At 43.3% G+C, this 19,864-nt stretch overlaps 1 protein-coding gene across 1 annotated transcript in view; it reads right to left on the bottom strand.

The window, feature by feature from the left end:
• KCNK10 (potassium two pore domain channel subfamily K member 10) overlaps positions 1-19,864 on the bottom strand; it is a 140,303-nt gene that overhangs the window by 39,526 nt on the left and 80,913 nt on the right. Inside the window, exons 3-4 of the mRNA XM_062181518.1 lie at positions 18,344-18,461; positions 2,440-2,600 (exon numbers count right to left, since the gene is read on the bottom strand). Of these exons, the coding sequence (XP_062037502.1) occupies positions 2,440-2,600; positions 18,344-18,461 (279 nt within the window). The remainder of the gene's footprint in view (positions 1-2,439; positions 2,601-18,343; positions 18,462-19,864) is intronic.

The raw sequence follows: 19,864 nt of genomic DNA, 5'->3' as shown, positions 1-19,864 counted from the left end.
GCATTTGAATCTGGCTGAAGAGCCCATGAGAGTATTTTAGGCATGGAAAGCCAAGACACTCTGGCAAAAAAAAAAAAAATGACCTAAATGAAAGATCTCTGAGAGTGAGATCCCAGTGGAAAGAATGGGCCATCAAAGGAGGTACCTTTCTCTGAAGGGAGGAGAGAACTTCCACTTTGACTATGACGTTGTCTAAATAAGATCGGAGTTGGCAAACTCAAAAGGCTTCCATAGCCTTGGCAACTCGTGACTAGAGCCTGGGGAGATTACTGATGCCATAAACAAGAGTGTCAATTTGTTAAGTCAACAACAGGAGTCACTGTGCACTTACTCCTCATGTAGGATCTCTGTCCTTAATGTGTTGTACATTGTGAATTAATGCTATTACTAGTACTCAGTGTTTTACACTTTATGTTCTGTGTGGGTGCAAACTGTTGAAATCTTTACTTAATATATACTAAATTGATCTCCTGTATATTAAAAAAAAAAAAATTTTTCACACCAAAATAAACGTATCTTTTAGTGTCATTTTCCATAAACTTTTTGAAGGGCCGTCATATGTGTCTAACCCTGTGTCAAGCTCGTTTCCATACACTATTTTATTTACCTTTATAAAGTAGAATCCAAGTTGATCTCCTTTTGCAAATGAGTAAATGCCAACAGCTTACCCAAGACTGCTGAGCTTACAAATGGTGGCTTGAACCCAGCTATAGGGCCCTGTTTCTCCCACTCCACTCTAACAGAAATGAACAACAACAAACCCCCAAAAACCTTCAGGTCAGGCATTGTTGCAATGGCTAAGATGCCACTTGGGACACACACAGCCCATATCAGAGGGCCTGGGTTGGACTGCTGGCTCCACTCCCAATTCCAGCTTCCTGCTAATGTGTACCCTGGGAGACAGCAGGTGATGGCTCAGGTCACTGGGACCCTGCCACCCACATGGAAGACCAAGACTGAGTTACTGGCTCCTGGCTTCCAGCTGTTGCAAGCATTTGGGGAGTGAACTAGCAGATGGGAGATTGGTCTCAGCCTCTCTCTCTCTCTCTCAAATTAAATAGTTTAAAAATAAATATTTAAAACCCTTTGGAACTGCTCAACTGGGGAGCTTCCTTGCATTCTTCTACAGGGCAGTGCAAGCCATGATTTTGGAGATAAACTTGGATTCAAAGTTTGCCAGTTTTTGTCTCAGAGAGGAAAAGCACACAATTTCCCACAATTGCTAGGTTCTGAAAAAGATCTCAAAATGTCATTTTTAAATATTAAGTCATTGTTTAGCGCCGTGGTTCAACAGGCTAATCCTCTGCCTGCGGCACCGGCACCCTGGGTTCTAGTCCTGGTCGGGGCGCCGGATTCTGTCCCAGTTGCTCCTCTTCCAGTCCAGCTCTCTTCTGTGGCCCGAGAGTGCAGTGGAGGATGGCCCAGGTCCTTGGGCCCTGCACCCACATGGGAGACCAGGAGAAGCACCTGGCTCCTGCCTTCGGATCAGCGCGGTGCCCTGGCTGCAGCGCACGGGCCACAGCGGCCACTGGGGGGTGAACCAACAGAAAAAGGAAGACCTTTCTCTCTGTGACTCTCTCTCTCTCAGTGTCTAACTCTGCCTGTCAAAAAAAATTAAATATTAAGTCATCATAATAAAGAACTCCCTGATGGAGTTCTGAAAGACTTGAGAATGAGGTCAATACTGGGAAAGAAAGCAGAAATGACTTTACACTACAAAACAAGTACTCTGTGAAATCACAGGGATGGACGTGAGTTAAAGATCATTGGAATGATCACATATACTTCACCCGCTTGCTACAGGCAGGCCAGCTTTAGGAAGTAAGTTCTTGAGCTGAGATTTTTGTCCCATATTTAGTGTAAATATTCCCAAGAGGAAAAAAACCCACAAAGGCAATAATAATCATTAACACTGTAGTATCAAAGAGTATGTCACTGTACGTTTGCTGAGAAAGCACTCAGCAGTGGAAGGAAGGAGAGGAAGTGGCCTTGAGGAGATAGGTGCCAAGCCCGGAGTGGCATCTGGAAAAGTCTGGCTTCTGGAAGAAGTAGGGATTTGCCTGGAAACACTGCACTTGGAAATAAAATGGAATTTAAATAGGAATATGGATGAATTTATAATACTCTACTTCATTGTAAACCCAATAAGGAGCCCATCTTCCACTTTGAGGAGAAATTGTCTGCTCAGCTCTTCAGTAAATCTCTGCTAGCAAATTTGTACTTAATCCTTTTGTGTTGTGCTACCAGAAATACCACTCTAAAGCAAGAAGCTACTCAGAGAAGGGAGATTAGGCACAGTACCTCTGATTGCCATAGGCACAAATAGAAAATACAATCATAATATTAAATTATTCCATTAAAAGCAGATGGTAGCTCTGATGGTGCCTAAAGCCTGTAACTGGGTCACAGGGGTTAGAGTTTAGATAGAGCAGTACTCACTCGAAAGACCTTCTCCACTCTTGCAATGCTTTTCCCAAAGATGGTTCCAAGTTGATCTCCAATTCCAGCCAATAAGAAACCAAAGAGTGGAATCCCAAAGATGGCATATAAAATACAAAAGATTTTGCCTCCTTCAGTGCTTGGAGCAATATTCCCATACCCTGGTGAGAAATATGAAAAAGAGAGGGAGAGACAGAGGTGAGGTGGCAGAAAATTTAGAGAGCTGACCAAGATGCACAGACTTTTAAAAAGTTCATACATTATCCCACATGAGTTTTAGGGAGTAGAACTTCAATTCAAAGAACCTAAACAAACTAATAGAGCACCAAAAAGGCAATCTGTACAAATGAAATTGACTGTTTGAGAAGCAATGACTTTGAACAGCCCTTGTCTTCACTGTTGAGGAACAGTTGCTGTTTTTGTTTTTTTCCATACTGTTTGTTGAACTGTTTACTTAACATGGAGGTAATCAAATATGTATAAAGTTAATTGAAAATAGATCTTAATTAAAAAATAAGAGTGGGAATAGGAGAGGAAGGAGGAAGAGAGGTGGGAGAGAGGGTGGGAGAGCAGGTTCGGAGGGAAGAATCACTATGTTCCTAAAGTTGTAATTATGAAATGCATGAAGTTTCTATTTCTTAAATAAAAGGATTCGGGGCGGGGAAAGAACCTAAACAAATCATAATTTGTTTCTCTTGCTTCTCCTCTTGAAAAGAGTTTGAAGGTTTCAGGGATCTGAAAACACTTTAGAAAGAATGTGGCCACTCAGACATGTCTTTCTGATTGAAAATAGTACCACTTGGCCGGCGCCGCGGCCCACTAGGCTAATCCTCTGCCTGTGGCACTGGCACACCAGGTTCTAGTCCCAGTCGGGGCACCAGATTCTGTCCCGGTTGCTCCTCTTCCAGTCCAGCTCTCTGCTGTGGCCCGGGAAGGCAGTGGAGGATGGCCCAAGTGCTTGGGCCCTGCACCCGCATGGGAGACCAGGAGGAAGCACCTGGCTCCTGGCTTCGGATCGGCACACATGCTGGCCGCAGCAGCCATTTGGGGGGTGAACCAATGGAAGAAAGACTTGTCTCTCTCTCTCTCACTGTCTAACTCTGCCTGTCAAAAAAAAATTTAAAAAAAAAAAAAAGAAAAGAAAATGGTACCACTCTTACTATAGTTTGGATAAGATTTGACCCCTAAACACAGGATAGGTGGGACTTTAGACTCAAAATCATATTCTAATGCTACTAAAAAGGTAGAAAATTAACCTAATTATGGTATTTAGAGGTGGAACTTAATGGGAGGTCCTATAGGTAATGGAGAGTTTTTATGAAAGCCAAAGTTTGGGCCCAACTACTCTCTGCTTACTGGCTCAACAAGATCCTTTGTCCACATGTACCTGTACTCCACCAGTGCCATCTGTCACTATTTTCAGAAGCCAAACCAAGGGGGACCACCCAGTTATGGACTTGAGCTTCTAGAATTGTGAGCTACATAAACTTTCTCTCTTTAAAAGCTAATTGCCAGGCCAGCGCCACAGCTCAATAGGCTAATCCTCTGCCTTGCGGCACCAGCACAGCGGGTTCTAGTCCCGGTCAGGGCACCAGATTCTGTCCCAGTTGCCCCTCTTCCAGGCCAGCTCTCTGCTATGGCCCAGGAAGGCAGTGGAGGATGGCCCAAGTGCTTGGGCCCTGCACCTCATGGGAGACCAGGAGAAGCACCTGGCTCCTGGCTTCAGATCAGCGCGGCGCACGAGTCGCAATGTGCTGGCCGCGGCGGCCATTGGAGGGTGAACCAACGGCAAAAGGAAGACCTTTCTCTCTGTCTCTCTCACTGTCCACTCTGCCTGTCAAAAAAAATAAATAAATAAAAATTTTTAAAAAGCTAATTGCCAGAGCTGGCGCTGTGGCATAGCAGGTAAAGCTACTGCCTGCAGTAGCAGCATCCCATATGGGCACCAGTTTGAGACCCAGCTGCTCAACTTCCAATCCAGCTCCCTGCTAATATGCCTGAGAAAGAAATGGAAGATGGCCCAAATCCCTGGGCCGCTGCACTCGCATGGGAGACCTGGAAGAAGCTCCTGGCTCCTGGCTCAGGATTGGCCCAGCTCCAGCCACTGTGGCCATTTGGGGAGTGAACCAGCAGATGGAAGACTGCTCTCTCTCTGTCTCTGCCTCTCTGTAACTTTTTCAAATAAATTTTTAAAAGTGCATTGGATAAGAGCATAGCTTTAAAAAACAACTAATTGCCTCAGCCATTTCATTGTAGTAATGAGAAGCTCACTCTATAATCCTTTGCTGAAACATCAAGTATCACAGACATGGGTTAGGGGAATTTGAGCCTCTGGAAAGGCCTCACCACTACCTTTCTCAGATAAAGTTTCTCCTTTACAGCCTTATCCCATGGGCAGCCTCTCCACCTGGACAGACTGCCACTGTGTTCAACCTTTGCCTTCACAGACTGATGAGAGCTACACATGAAAGAGGAAATGTGGTCTAGTACAAGTTCAGGAAGTACCCATGACTCATTCATCCCAACTCTGGGAAGCCTGGACACAGGAATGAATGGAGAAGGGAAGATTTTATGCCTCTGCTTCCCCTGCCCCACCGCCCATTGGCAGTGAAGTCTACCTATGCCTGGCTCTCTTTTCTTTACTGTGATCTCCACACCTTCTCTGAGTTCCTGCCTCTCACCCACCTGTTGCACCAAAGGAAATCAGCACCAAGTAAATGTTTGTTGGTAAAATGGGTGCTTGAATCAAAGAGAATCGTTTTATAGTCAGGTCTATTAACGTGTATTTCAAATAGTGCTGTGAAAACACTAGTATCTACATTCTTAAGAGTTTTGCCTACTACAGAACATGCCTGTGACTATAGACTTGTAGTTCAGGCCACCGAAGATTGGAGATGGGAAACGGGCACTCCCTTGACTTGCATCCTCTGGTCTACTTTAACAAAAACCAGGAGGAAAAGAAAGCGAGGCATCAGAAGCAATGGGTGGCAGGCCTATCAATGGCTGATCTGTACAGTGATCTGCCCTCAAGGAGACCCAACAGGCCAGTCCACTGCAGTGGCTTTCAATGTGGTAAGCCTGGGCTTCAGCAGAAGTCAACTTGTGAAGAGCCCTGGCAGCTCTGCCAAGAGTTGGATCACTGGAAATGGACCTGCCCTGGAGTCGAAGGATGCCCAGGTCAGAGCCACAGATCTTATTGGCTCTAAGCTGAAAAGCCCTTCACTCAGCCCAGCTTCCAAAGTGACCACTGCAGCTGAGGGGACGGCCAAGCAGGGTCAGCAACATTGCAGGCAGAACTGTAAATTTCTTGTTAGAGATGCCACCTACCTTTACCTGGCCAGCTCTCCTCCCAGGCCAGCTAAGTAATGAAAGTCAACAGAGTGCCTTCCCCTAGGAGGTTCACACCTCCCTTAGGATGTATCCCATGTGAAGAGATAGATAGGTCTGGGCCTCTTCACTTACAAGGCCTAAAGCCCACCAGATTATTATCAAGCCCCTTCTGTCAGGTTCTATTTGCCTCTCAATCAGAAAACTTAATTGTAGCTTAGACAGCACCTTTCTTAGCTCCTCTAATAATGACTCTGACCTTTGTTCTAGACCCTGTCTAGCGCACTTGGGCCTCATTCCTTCGTAATCATAACCTCTACTCTACCTCCAATGGCTCTACTCCCAACCTGTGTGTACTAATGGTCCTCTTCCCCACTTAATGCTGTATTATTGTTCAGACCTGCCAGCGCCGCGGCTCAATAGGCTAATCCTCCGCCTTGCGGCGCCGGCATACCAGGTTCTAGTCCCAGTCGGGGCACCAGATTCTGTCCCGGTTGCCCCTCTTCCAGGCCAGCTCTCTGCTGTGGCCAGGGAGTGCAGTGGAGGATGGCCCAAGTCCTTGGGCCCTGCACCCCATGGGAGACCAGGAGAAGCACCTGGCTCCTGCCATCGGATCAGCGCAGTGCGCCGGCCGCAGCGCGCCAGCCGCGGCGGCCATTGGAGGGTGAACCAACGGCAAAAGGAAGACCTTTCTCTCTGTCTCTCTCTCTCACTGTCCACTCTGCCCGTCAAAAAAAATTAAATAAATAAATAAATAAATAAATTGTTCAGACCTGGTTAATGCCACTCTTAGGATCATTGGTTACTATCCTCACCCTGTCTTTTATGACATTATCTAAATATGATCAGAGTCTGCGAACTTGGAAGGCTTCCATAGCCTTGGCAACTCATGATGACAGCCTAGGGTGGTTACTGGCACCATAAACTAGAGTGTCAATTTGTTGGGTCAACAACAGGAGTCACTGTGCACTTGCTCCTCATGTGGGATCTCTGTCCTTAATGTGCTGTACATTTTGATTTAATGCTATAACTAGTACTCAAACAGTATGTTTCACTTTGTGTTTCTATGTGGGTGCAAACTGTTGAAATCTTTATTTAATGTATATAAATTGATCTTCCGTATATAAAGAGAATTGCAAATGAATCTTGATGTGAATGGAAGGGGAGAGGGAGCGGGAGAGGGGAGGGTTGCGGGTGGGAGGGAAGTTATGGGAGGGGGAAGCCATTGTAATCCATAAGCTGTACATTGGAAATTTATATTCATTAAATAAAAGTTAAAAAAAAAGAGTTTTGCAATTACAGAAGTTATTTATGTACAGTGAGTACTGGGCCTACGGATGTAGCTAAAGTAGTGCTGGAAGAAAAGGTTCATCATGTTAGCACAATTTATGCAGGATGAAAGTTCAACTGATAATTATTTTCATTCCTATTGATATTAAAAATCCTTTGTGAAATAATATCTAGATAGTCTCCTAACCATTCTTCCAAGTGCAAGTAGCTCATGTGGGGTCTGTCTGTGACTCCATGCAATAGGGGAGTTACTGGGTCTGTGGATATGTGAAGGTTGAGAATACAGCACAGAATAGTGTTGATGGTTGGCCCACATGCACTCTCCCATGGGTCTGGAGAACTCACTGTTGAGTTCTGCTTTGGGGATGAGTCACTTGGCTATTTTCCTTTTCAATTTCCTGTTTAGAATCATTCAAACCTCTTATCACAAATTATCTAAATTACAGTTTCCATTTCTTCGATGAGTATTTAGGCAAGCCTTCCTAATCTTGTGTTTCTTTCATTTACCATCATTTGGACATAAATGTGCAAAATAGCTCTCAGAACTTTTCTCAAGTGCTTTAGAAACTTGAACAAAATCTTTTTCTAAGAATTTTTCTCTGGAAGAATCCAATTTACACTAACCTAGCCCTGTTGAAAAGGAAATAAATGTGCCTCTATGGCTTAACTTTATACAGGTTTATGATGACTCCTGGCAAATGTTTTAGTAACTTGTAGAAACATTTAAGACTGTAGCATTGTCTTTCTTTCAATTGTACAACTCAAGGAAATACAAGTTTTCTGAATGTCTCAGAAAGAAATACACTACAAACACAAGCAAACAAACTGTACGTTTGAGCTCACTGAATAGGCATCTTATTAATCCTCAAAAAGTTCATCCTCCCTCTCATCACCAGCAGGGTAAGGTACTGCACTATGTCACAGAACATGCCCAAGAGCGTTCCCAGGACCATCAGAGAGAAGTAAGGAGATTGAGGCTTCCCATGCCCCTTGTTTGTCCTTAGATCTATTTAACCTCTACAAATCCTACTGCTGGAAGAGTTCAAGGAAAATGTAGAGGAAAATCAGAGAAATAAAGTACTATTCCAATACAAAGGAATACTGTAACACCTGCCCCTTATTTTTTCCATGTTTCTTGGACTAGAACACTAAAATGAAATTAAAGCAAAGTTCTTGAGTAAGAGTGCTAATGATACAATATTCAAATAAGTCTATAGCAAAGGTCAGTTTTTCCTTGGTGATTCACTTCCTGGTGGACATAAAGTAACTGCCGTCCTTGAGCAATGCTGTGCAGATGCTCCTCAACTTATGATTGGGTTATATCCTGATTAAACCCATGGTAAATTGGAAATAAGTGAAACATGCAATTAATTCATGCAACCTACTGGACATCATAGCTCAGCATATATGTAGCTCATGTACATAGAGTACCAGCTGTTTATCCTTGTAATTGCTGCTGCCACCCCGCATTGTAAGAGAGTATCCTACCCCATATCTCTAGCCCAGTAAAAGAGCCAAATTCACAATCCGAAGGACTGGTTTCTACTGATCATTTTTTACTTTCACATCATCAAAAAGTTGAAAAATCGTAAGTCAAACCATCATAAGTCAGAAAACATCTACATTTTGTATGTGGACACATGTGTGTATTTGTATTCTACATTCATGTGTGTATTTGTATTCTACTGAGCTATAGCCCCTATATTCTGTATCTCTATGAACTACATAAAGAAGTTTGACCCTCAGCCCGATTATTCTGGGAAAATTTCAGCTCCTACACATGGGAGCTTAACCTTGAGGCAATGGGAAGGCCACCTTCCTAGTCAGGGCTCTAGTCATAGCAGGCTTATTAGGCCACTCTGTCCACCTTCTCACAATGTTGGTAAGACTTTTAAGGAAGATGTGACGGTTATGTATAAGTTCTAGAACTAGAGACAACATCAATTCCTATTCTGCTTCTTCTATTTACTGACTCTCCCAGGCAAGTTACTTCACCCTCTGTTACTTTCTTCATCTGAAAGATGGACTACCTTACAACTAGTCAAGATTTAAGCGAGTTACATGTGAAGCATGAGATACTTGTGAAGGTCAAATACACATGAAGCATGACACAAAGTATTAGCAATTACCATCCTGTCCTCTTGTGGAAGGAATCACTTCTGAACAGTCTATCTCCAGGACAACTAAGCCGCAGGAGAAAAGAGATAGCAGCATTTCTGTAGGGAAAATAGGGATCAGCCATTTTTCCACAGCACCAGGCCAAGGGACCAAATGTCTATATCTGAGTTTGGGTGAGCCTCTGGCTGGATTTGAGGTACAGGTGTCTCTTGGAGCAGCTAGAGGCAGTGGGGACTGGGAAATGAGGGGGTGACACAGCTACGGGAGAACTGTTCAGTAGAACTAGTCCAGAACACTGGAACTAATTTAAGCAAAGCAAAAGAAGTCCAAAGAGTTCTTCTACCAAAGGACTTCTGGAATTTTGAGCAGAAAACCGACCCTCACAACCCAAGCAGAGGCTGTGATGAATGAGCAGGACCAAAGCAGGACTCAGATACGTTCACCCTTGGCTAGGAAACAGCTCCAAGTCCTTTACAACGAGAAAGCCAGGAATTTAAAGAGGCCTAACACCCGAGAAACACACAAAGAAGTTTCCATTTGCTATTTACGCAACAAAGTCAAGTCTCTGTCAAAGTGATTGTTCAGGCCTACTTGTTTGATTAACAGTGCAGCCACCAGCCTCTCAAAGCATGGAGGCCTTTCTTATGGATGTGCAACCTGTGCAGTCACACAGGGATACAAATCTAGAAGTGCCCTATTCTTGATTTAATTTTCTGCTATTGCCATTTTGATGTTAATTTCATTCAGACCATAATTTAATTTGGCCCTGGACCCCAAAGATTATGTAGCTGGTTCTAGCAAATAATATGGGTAGTCTCCATTGCCTTCCAACCAGGAGGTATAGACCAAGTTAGCTTCTCTGTGATTCAGTCTTCTGATAGATAAAGTGGGACTAATTACAGCACCTACACCATGTTGCTATTAAAGGATTAGGTGAGATCATGTATGTGGAGCACAGTGCCTGGTACCTAGTAAACATTCAGTAAGTGTTAGCCACAGTGATCAAAGTCATAGACTAAGCATCCAATCTAAGAGCTGGGTAAGTAAAAGCAGCCACTCTATACTTTGCCAGATACAACTATGAATTGAGGCTGCCAGACAAGTGACACAGACACCAGCCACCACCTGGAACTCTGATGTGGTAGAACCAGGTGTCTCAATTGGTAAATGTTTCAAAGACTAAAATCTAAGCGCATTTCATAGCTGTTGGTAAGAATGCAATCAGTCACTATCATACCGCAAATGAAGGTTTATGGGAAACCATCTGCATGAAGTAGTGTGCATCATTCCTTCTATTTAGAAAATCTAGTTTTGAAGACACATCAGCAGAGTTGATAACCCAAGGTGAGACTTTCTCACATCAGATTTCATCATGGAGAAAGGGGACAGAGAGAGGACATCCTTTCTAAAGACTGAGTAGAGGGACTGGCATTGTGGCACAGTGTGTTAAGCTGCTTCCTGCAATGCCTGTATCCAATGTGAGTACTGGTTCAAGTCCCAGCTGCTCTACTTCCAATCTAGCTCCCTGCTAATACACCTGTGAAAGAAGTGGAAGATGGTCCAAGTGCTTGCAGTTCCTGGAGTTCCTAGCTACTGGCTTCGGCCTGGCCCAGTCCCAGCCATTGTGGCCATTTGGGGAGTGAAGCAGCAAACAGAAGTTCTTTCTCTCTGTGTCTCTCCCTCTCTTGCATTCTAACTCCGCCTTTCAAATAAATTAATTAATCTTTAAAAAAAAAAAAAAAACACATACACACACACTGAGCAGAGCCTGGCCTTCCTTCTTATGTGGGTACTGGTTTGCAGAAGATAACTCCCTTTGCTATACAATTGTCCCTGTATCAGTTAGGGATTGGTTCTAAGATTTCTTACAGATACCAAAGCCCGAGGATGCTTAAGTCCCTCATATCAAATGAGTTTTATTTGCATACAACTTAACATGCTTCCTCCCCATATACTTTATCTAGATTACTCATAATACCTAGTACAATGTAAATGCCAGATAAATATAATTGTTCTACTGTATCGTTTAGGGAGTGACATCAAGAAGAAAAAGTTGGGGCCAGTGCCATGGCACAGTAGGTTTATCCTCCACCTGTGGTGCCGGCATGCCATATGGGCGCTGGTTTGAGTCCCAGCTGCTCCTCTTCCAATCCAGCTCTCTGCTATGGCCTGGGAAAGTAGTGGAAGACAACCCAAGCACATGAGCCCCTGCACCCATGTGGGTAGATGGGGAGGAAGCTCCTGGCTCCTGGCTTCGGATCAGCTCATCTCCGGCCATTGCAGCCATTTGAGGAGTGAACCAACGGAAGGAAGACCTTTCTCTGTCTCTTCCTCTCACTGTCTGTAACTCTACCTCTCAAATAAATATAAAATCTTAAAAAAAGAAGAAGAGAAAGAGGAAGTCCCATGTTCCACAATTTTCTTTCTGCTGAATATCTGTGATCCATAGTTGGTTGAATTCTTGGAAACAGAAACCACAGGTAGAGCCAACCATACGTGTATAAATCTCTTCATCTAACCCAGCATGAGAAAGCTTTTTAAAAAAGAAGTGCTTTGATGACCTCAGATAAAAGGGACCTCTGATACTGAGTGGTAGTGCTGCTTTTCAGAAAAGACTTATTCCTAAGAGCTCTGTACACACATTCCAAGTAATGAAAAGGTTTCCCGTGTCTGAAAAGTATCTAACCTTGTGCGGCTCAGAAGAATCTTTCTGGAAAGCAATTTGTCAAGCTTTTAATAGGTTCATGCCCTTTGACTTTACAGTGCCTTGAGAATCCTTCCAAGGAAACAACCAAACATGAAGATCACACTTCATGCACAGAGATTTTCATTGTGGAGTTCACATTCTTGCAAAAGTAGAAACAGCTTAAGCCTCTCACACATATGATTCTGGGGTGGATTGTGGGTCCATGGAAACCATCAAAGACTTTATTTTTTCACAGAGCTCTAATAATTTCCCTAATAACATAGGGCAATATATACAATATAACATCACAAATTGTAGGAACACAAGCAAGGTACTAATACTTGTAGTTTTCAACATTAATCAAAACACAGTTCCTCAGCTCTCACTACTCCATATCCTAATTTCTAAATAGTGGAAATTTTCTCAGGATAAACTGAGAGAACTATGGGTTCTAAGTTTCTTACAAATGTTTTATTGTGTGCAATGAATGAATTTACCACTAATTGGAAGAACAACTCTTTCCACATCTCATTATTGTTACTTACATTGTACTAAGATTTTCTTTAGAATTCTCTAATTGTAGAACTTTACAAAGACTCTCCATTCTGAAGTTAAAATGTTTTCAATTATGAGAAAAAGAGAACAAGAGAGGAAATAGTATTCTCTAAATTGAATAGAACAAAAGCCCAATGTCTCGCACCAACACTGCACCACAATGCTTAACTAACCTCTCGTGCCAACACTGCACCATAACGCTAACCAACCTCTCGTGCCAACACCACAACATAACTCTAAATTGGACTTTTTGGGGTTGAGTTTTATTTTTATTTGCATGCTTGCTTTGTAGTAGTTTACTGTTTTCATCCAGCTTCCTTCCAAGTTTTGGGAAGGGTCTCCATCCTGTGCATTTGTGGTGTGACACAGAGTTCTTCTCCCACTATAGAGGGAACAGCCCCCCAGCATCCAGGATATCTGGTAATCAGGCTGGCTTTGACTAAGACTTTTATTTTTTATTTTTTTTTTGACAGGCAGAGTGGACAGTGAGAGAGAGAGACAGAGAGTAAGGTCTTCCTTTACCATTGGTTCACCCTCCAATGGCCACCGTGGCCGGCATGCTGCGGCCGGCGCACCACACTGATCTGAAGGCAGGAGCCAGGTGCTTCTCCTGGTCTCCCATGGGGTGCAGGGCCCAAGGACTTGAGCCATCCTCCACTGCACTCCCAGGCCACAGCAGAGAGCTGGCCTGGAAGAGGGGCAACCGGGACAGAATCCAGCGCCCTGACTGGGACTAGAACCTGGTGTGCTGGTGCCGCAAGGTGGAGGATTAGCCTATTGAGCCACGGTGCCGGCCCCTAAGACTTTTTTTTTAAGATTTATTTATTTATTTAAAAATCAGAGTGAGTGAGAGAGAGAGAGAGAGAGACAGATCTTCCATCCACCAGTTCACTCCCCAAATGGCCACAACAGCTCAGTCTGGGATAGGCAGAAGCCAGGAGCCAGGAACTCCATCTTGGTCTCCAATATAGGTAAGATAGCAAAGTAGTAGTAACTCGAACCAGTGCCAGCATCAAAAGTGGTGGATTAACTTGCTATGACACAAGGTCAGCCCCTGCCTAAGACTTTAAATCAGCAGCATGTGGTCCAAGGATGGTGAGGAATAGCAGCTGTAATGGCCATCAGGGCCAGGCACTGGCCTTGGGACCTGAGGCTACTTTCTGACGCCCCAGAAACTCTGACCTGAACATGTGCATTAGTTAGGATACTTTGAGTTACAGGTGACAGAAACCCCCAAAAATACCAGCTTACGCAGGGCAGGTGATGGGAAGGGGGTATGCACTGACTTTGGTAAATAGAGGGAGATTTCACATTTCTTTTTAATTAATTAATTTATTTATTTGCATTTTATTTGAAAAGCAGAGAGAAATCCTTCATCTATTAGTTAACTACTCACATGCCCATAACAGCTGGGTTTGAGACAAAGTCAAGAGCTAGGAACTCAATTCAGGTTCCCCATGTGAGTAGCAGAGATTCAGCTAGTTGGGCCATCACTCACTGCTTCCTAGGGTGCATATTAGCAGGAAGATGGTCATAAGCAGAGGAGCCAGGATTCGAACCATGTACTCCACCAGGATGTGGGCTTCCTAAGCAGTATCCTCACCATTGAGTCAAACACCTGCCCCATTTACTTTTTAATACCTCATGAGTAGCTCCAACCGGAGTTCAAAGGATATGAGCAGCACCCCAGTTATCATTCCCCTTTTCTTTCTCTCCTTCTTTACTGGTAGGTGAGTTGTAGGGAAGAAAACAACTGGCAGTGTCTTGAGCCAAGCTCTTTACAGATTTACCTCCAGTAAGAGAAAGGAAGTCACTGGGGCTGGTGCTGTGGCGCAGTAGGTTTATCCTCCACCTGCAGTGCCAGCATCCCATATGTGCTTGGGTTCATTTCCCAGTTGCTCCTCTTCCAATCCAGCTCTCTGCTATGGCCTGGGAAAGCAGTGGAAGATGGCCCAAGCACTTGGGCCCCTGCACCCACGTGGGAGACCCATAAGAAATTCCTGGCTTCGGATCAGCTTGGCTCCAGCCGTTGTGGCCATTTGGAGAGTGAACCAGCAGATGGAAGACCTTTCTCTCTGTCTCTTCCTCTCACTGTCTGTAACTCTACCTCTCAAGTAAATAAATAAAATCTTAAAATGGGGGGGAGTCACATCCTTTAAAGTTCAAGCGGAAACCCAGGAGGTTCTTATTGGCCTACTGCAGATCACACGTCTCTTTATGAATTAATGACAGGGTCCAGGCCCTGGGTTTCTTAGTCTAGACAAGGTAATTCTTCTCCCAAGGACTATGGTTATCAGTACAAGAATGAATAAGTGAATGGATGCTACAGAGCAAAAACAGGTGACTACAAGTCATTGCACAAATTCAATGATTCCAATGTCAATACATTGAAAGGGTAGAGAACATAACATACCAAATGTTACTCACTAGGCAGAAGAAACCACCACTCCCCCATCACATAGAGCTATGGAAATCAATGAGCACAGCAGTTCAACAACTCAAGTCCCTGGTTTCCTAACAAGCTGACACAATAAATACCAGTGATGTGCAGTCCAGCACAGCTGTAGACAGATCCCATCCTGTGCATCAGACAGACCACTAATGTAGCCATGTCATAAAAAAAAAAAAAAAGCTAGGAGTTTCTTTGTCTGTCATCCTTAATATACCCTAATGTCTCATGGCTCCAATGGTGGGCACTGGGGGGCATTTTCCAAAATACATCACTGTAAGTAACCCAGACTTCCTCCATTTTAATTATTATACAGTAACCCCTCCTAAAATGCATGACAATTGCCCCAGCCTACTAACCACCTATCAAACACAATTTAACTGACACTGGTGTTCTCTGAGCTACTACAGCAATGCTGTCAGCTGCTGTCGAGGTTTTACACCAGAGGCACTGAGCCATCCTGCTTCCTTCATGGGGTGCTGTGAGGCTGTGGATTAATATGATTTAACACAGTCTAGAGTTGCAGAAAAGGTTTCTGGGCCCCAGATCCAAGAGTAGAGTGACCAGCTTGAGTAGCTGATGTTAACATATTCATAGATTTCCAAGTGTGAACCTTGTAAATCTCCTAACTTGTGTGATTTTATTAACAGCCTTTCTAAATAAAAAGAATTCTTTTTCATCCAAAATGCTCTTGCACATAAATTTTAGGCATAAATTTTTGTACATTGGCCAGCGTCGTGGCTCAATAGGCTAATCCTCCGCCTTGTGGCACTGGCACACTGGGTTCTAGTCCCGGTCGGGGCACCGGATTTTGTCCCGGTTTGCCCCTCTTCCAGGCCAGCTCTCTGCTGTGGTCCAGGAAGGCAGTGGAGGATGGCCCAAGTGCTTGGTCCCTGCACCCCATGGGAGACCAGGAAAAGCACCTGGCTCCTGTCTTCAGATTAGTGTGGTGCGCCGGCTGCAGCAGCCATTGGAGGGTGAACCAATGGCAAAGGAAGACCTTTCTCTCTGTCTCTCTCACTGTCCACTCTGCCTGTCAAAAAATTAAAAAAAAAAAAAAAAGATAACGAGAAATCTGGAGAATGATGACTTTAAGGTGATATCCTTGATACACCAAGTGTAAAGTATAGAATGAAAAAACACAGCAGCAGAAGCTACCCTAACTTGATGTGCTTTAGAAAACAGAAGAAGCAGGACGCAGCAGGGAATGACATAACCTCTGTCTCCTTGGCAGCACAAACAAGGAGTCTTGGGATGTGCTAATTGGAAGGTTACCCTGCCTCACCTGCTCTCCTCTCTCCACAAAAACATTTGTCAGAGAGCTAGCTCAGGAATATCCAGTTTGTCTGGGAGCAAGCATTCTAAAAAGAAGCTGACCTCGCATATGTGTAAAGCCTCCATCAGAAAAAATTGTGAAAAGAGTAGCTAAGCTTACCAATGGATCAAACATATTCACGAGACAAATGCTGCCCAAAACAGACAAAAAATTGTAACTGACTATGAAATGATCCCCTTTGATGATCTTCACAGAGAAACCACAAAGCAGAAATGCAAGAAATCAGAGAAGAAATAGCAAGATATTGAGTGAAGATGAGATAGGAGCTATAAAATCCAGGAAGCAGGAAGAAATCTCTTAATGATCACAAAAGCAAAAATAATATTGGACGGAGCACATGGCAGAGTAAGTATTGCGGAAAGGCATGCACATCCAAAAGAGAAGAGAGGATAAATTTAACGAATGAAAACTCAACCTTGAAAGTTAAAAGAAGTAGAAGGAAAATAACAGACATAACAGGCGACGAAGTTAGGTTGCCTTGGAATCCCCTAAAAAAAACAAAATCAAAATCACAAAGCAGAGGAAAAGTTTAAAGATGATGATTCAGAAAACTTTCCTGGTATAAAAAAGATAAGATCTTGTTGGAAGGGGAGAGGGAGCGGGAAAGGGGAGGGTTGTGGGTGGGAGGGAAGTTTTGGGAGGGGGAAGCCATTGTAACCCATAAGCTGTACTTTGGAAATTTATATTCATTAAATAAAAGTTTAATGAAAAAAAAGATCTTGTAGTGTAATCAGATGGAAGATAAAGACAGTATCTAAACTCAAAGATCAAATCATGTATAAAAGGGAAAACAAAATGGGTTGGCAAAGAGTTTTCCACAATAGCATAAACACCAGAAGATAGTGGAGCAACACCTACAAGACTCATTAAAAAAAAAAAAAAAAAAGGAAAGAAAAAGAAAAAAGTCAGTGAAACAGATTTCATTTCCAGCTGGATTCTGTTTTCCCTTTTATAAGTGACTTGAAGTGTAAGACTACTATTCTGAGGCTGGCGCTGTGGCATAGTGGATAAAGACTACCATTCTGAACAAGTCAAGAACCCCGGGAATATTGCTCCCTGGAGCCATTTAACAAGGCAACTGCTTGAAGATGACTTTCAGCCAAGCAAGTGATGAGAACTACAGCAAAAGGACTGGAGCTGAACACTGATCAAATTTAATGTTAGGGCTACAACTGAAGCAAATGCAAGTATCAGTGACATACTTTTGTGTTATATTTAGAGGGCTACAAAGAATAACAGTTGGTAGGGGAAAAGGGAAAGGAAGTTGAGATGCAGATTCTTTATTGACTGCATTTTATGGAATAGCTGAGAGCCAACAGTCATCAGTTAAAGCAGGCAAATCATTTAAACTAAGTATAAGCCCATTTAATCAATTAAAAGTAAATATTTAAAAAGATGACATTGACCAAAATTGTGTGGTGAGGAAAGAGAGGGAAATGTCATCAGTCATCATGGAGCTCTAACAGAGAACACTATGATTGTCATGAACAACGATGACTACAAAGTTACCCCAAGACAAAAATACAAAACCTAAGTAGCAGAGAAAAGGCACATACACACAGGGCAAAAGTCATCATAATTCAACAATCAGTTGTAAAGAGCATGTACTTAATCAAAATAAGGCAACCATTCAACTTTTGTCTAATTATACTAGACTGGGAAGAGGAAGAGAGGGTCTCTGCAGAGGGAGAGGCGGAAGAAAAGGAACTAACTTCTCATCTTCCACAAAGAAATAATCTCTAAAACTGAAAAATCCCAGAAGCAGCAGTAACAAGCATGCTATATAAAGGCATGGGAAAGAATATTAAAATCATAGTTCAAAAGCGATGAAAGTGATTAAGTCTGGGAACTGAATAAAGGAGAAGGGCAAAGTGCTGTTTTTCATAACAAACTCCAGAACATTCGATTCCTTCATACCTAACTAATACAAAGCACAATCTTTCAACAGGAATGTGGGCTCAACAGAGAACCATATTTTCTACTCAAGACTTTTCGGAGATTCTTCATCCTGCTTTGGCTTTTACTGAAAGCCACCCCAACTACTGCATTAACCTGACAACACTTTAAGAGCCTCCTGAATTCTGTGAGGACAAAACTAGTGCCATCACTCTGGAAAAAAAGATATTAGCAAATGAATGGATACCTATCGTGGTGATCACGGTTCCAGCAAAGAAGAAGGCACTTCCAAGGTCCCAGTGACTGCTGTTGTTGGAAGAATTTCCTATTGGACTGACTCCTGCATTGTCAGCATCAAGAGCATGCTGCAAAGAAAGAGAAAAAACAAGACTCAGTTTAAAAGTTTGTTTAAAAAAAAAAAAAAGCTGCCCATCAATTATTCCCCTGCTGTAGAATCGGCAGTGACCTAGAAAGGACTGGTTAAGTGGATGAGAAATACTATTGCACCTACTACAAAAATTAGAAAATTAGTTTTACATGGAGGAAAAAACTAGGATATAGAGTGTGTGGTTGTTTATCTAAAATTGCAGGCACAGGATGACCTAGATTATGCCAAATGCACACACTTTGCTGGACTTGCACCCAGAAAGGTGTCTAGCACTATGTTCACCCAAAGTGATCATTTTTAGAAGGCAGGATTTTGATCGCTTTTTCACTCTTCTCTTTTCCATATTGTTAGAATGTTTTACACCAAGCTAGTTTGGGCTCTCAGGTCAGGTTGTTAGGTAGGAAGTTAGAAATTAGCCTATGTGTGGGAGGGGCCTGAAGAAACCAGCACCTGCAGAAGCCCACTTTGGAAGCAGCCCAGAATCTACACTTCAAAATCCTGCTCAGACCCTGAGGACATTCCAGGTGGTCCCAGCCCTCCCCCAAGGGGAAAGCTCTCTACTCAGCACCTGGCCTGAGCAATAAAAACATTACATTCCTACCTCCAAGGCAGGTACCGTTGGCCAGAGCCAGGATGCCCCCTCCACCCAGTCTGAGAATACTGAGTAGCAAACCTGGGGAGGAATGTCCTAATTTACACTCAGCAAACCCTGAGGAAAAGGGTAAGGGGGTAAAGAGAGATGACAGGAAGACTCCCTTAAAAACTGGGAGTCTAAACAAAAGATCGGGGCACTCAGCTCTCCGCTGAGGCAACGGGCTGCCTAGCCCACAGATGTATGCTCTCCGTTGAACCATGTAACCTCACTTTCCCCAATCTGAGTGACTGGGCACTCTCTGTCCCTTTGTCCTGATGGATGCCCTGTCCCCAGTAAAACCTTGCTACTCTGTTCTGTCTCACACCTGAATTCTTGCACCAAAGACAAGAACCACACGACTTCTCTCCAGCGACAAAGTCATCCAGGCTCTGCCTGTTATTAATTTCTGAACCTTGGGTGAGTTATTTCAACCTCTCTAAGGCTCATTAGCTTATTAGTAAACTGGGAATAACTCTTTCCTCCCCACACAAAGTTGCTGTAAGGATTAAATTAGATGGCCCAAGATCCCTTAGCCCTATGTCCAGCACCCAATTAGGGACCATGTGCTGCTTGATGAAAGGAATACGTCCTGAAAAACACATCATTAGTGATTTTGTCATCATACAAACATCATAACATACACTTATACAAACTAAAAGGCTATAATATCACTAGGGTATGACATAATTCTTTTTTAATTTTCATTTTGAAGTAGGCAGGCATACAGGTTAAACTCGATTAGGTTT

Source organism: Lepus europaeus, chromosome 22 (assembly GCF_033115175.1).
Source record: "Lepus europaeus isolate LE1 chromosome 22, mLepTim1.pri, whole genome shotgun sequence".
In the NCBI taxonomy this organism is placed as follows: Eukaryota; Metazoa; Chordata; class Mammalia; order Lagomorpha; family Leporidae; genus Lepus; species Lepus europaeus.
Note: the sequence above shows the minus strand (reverse complement) of the source record. Positions and strands in the feature narration are given on the sequence as shown.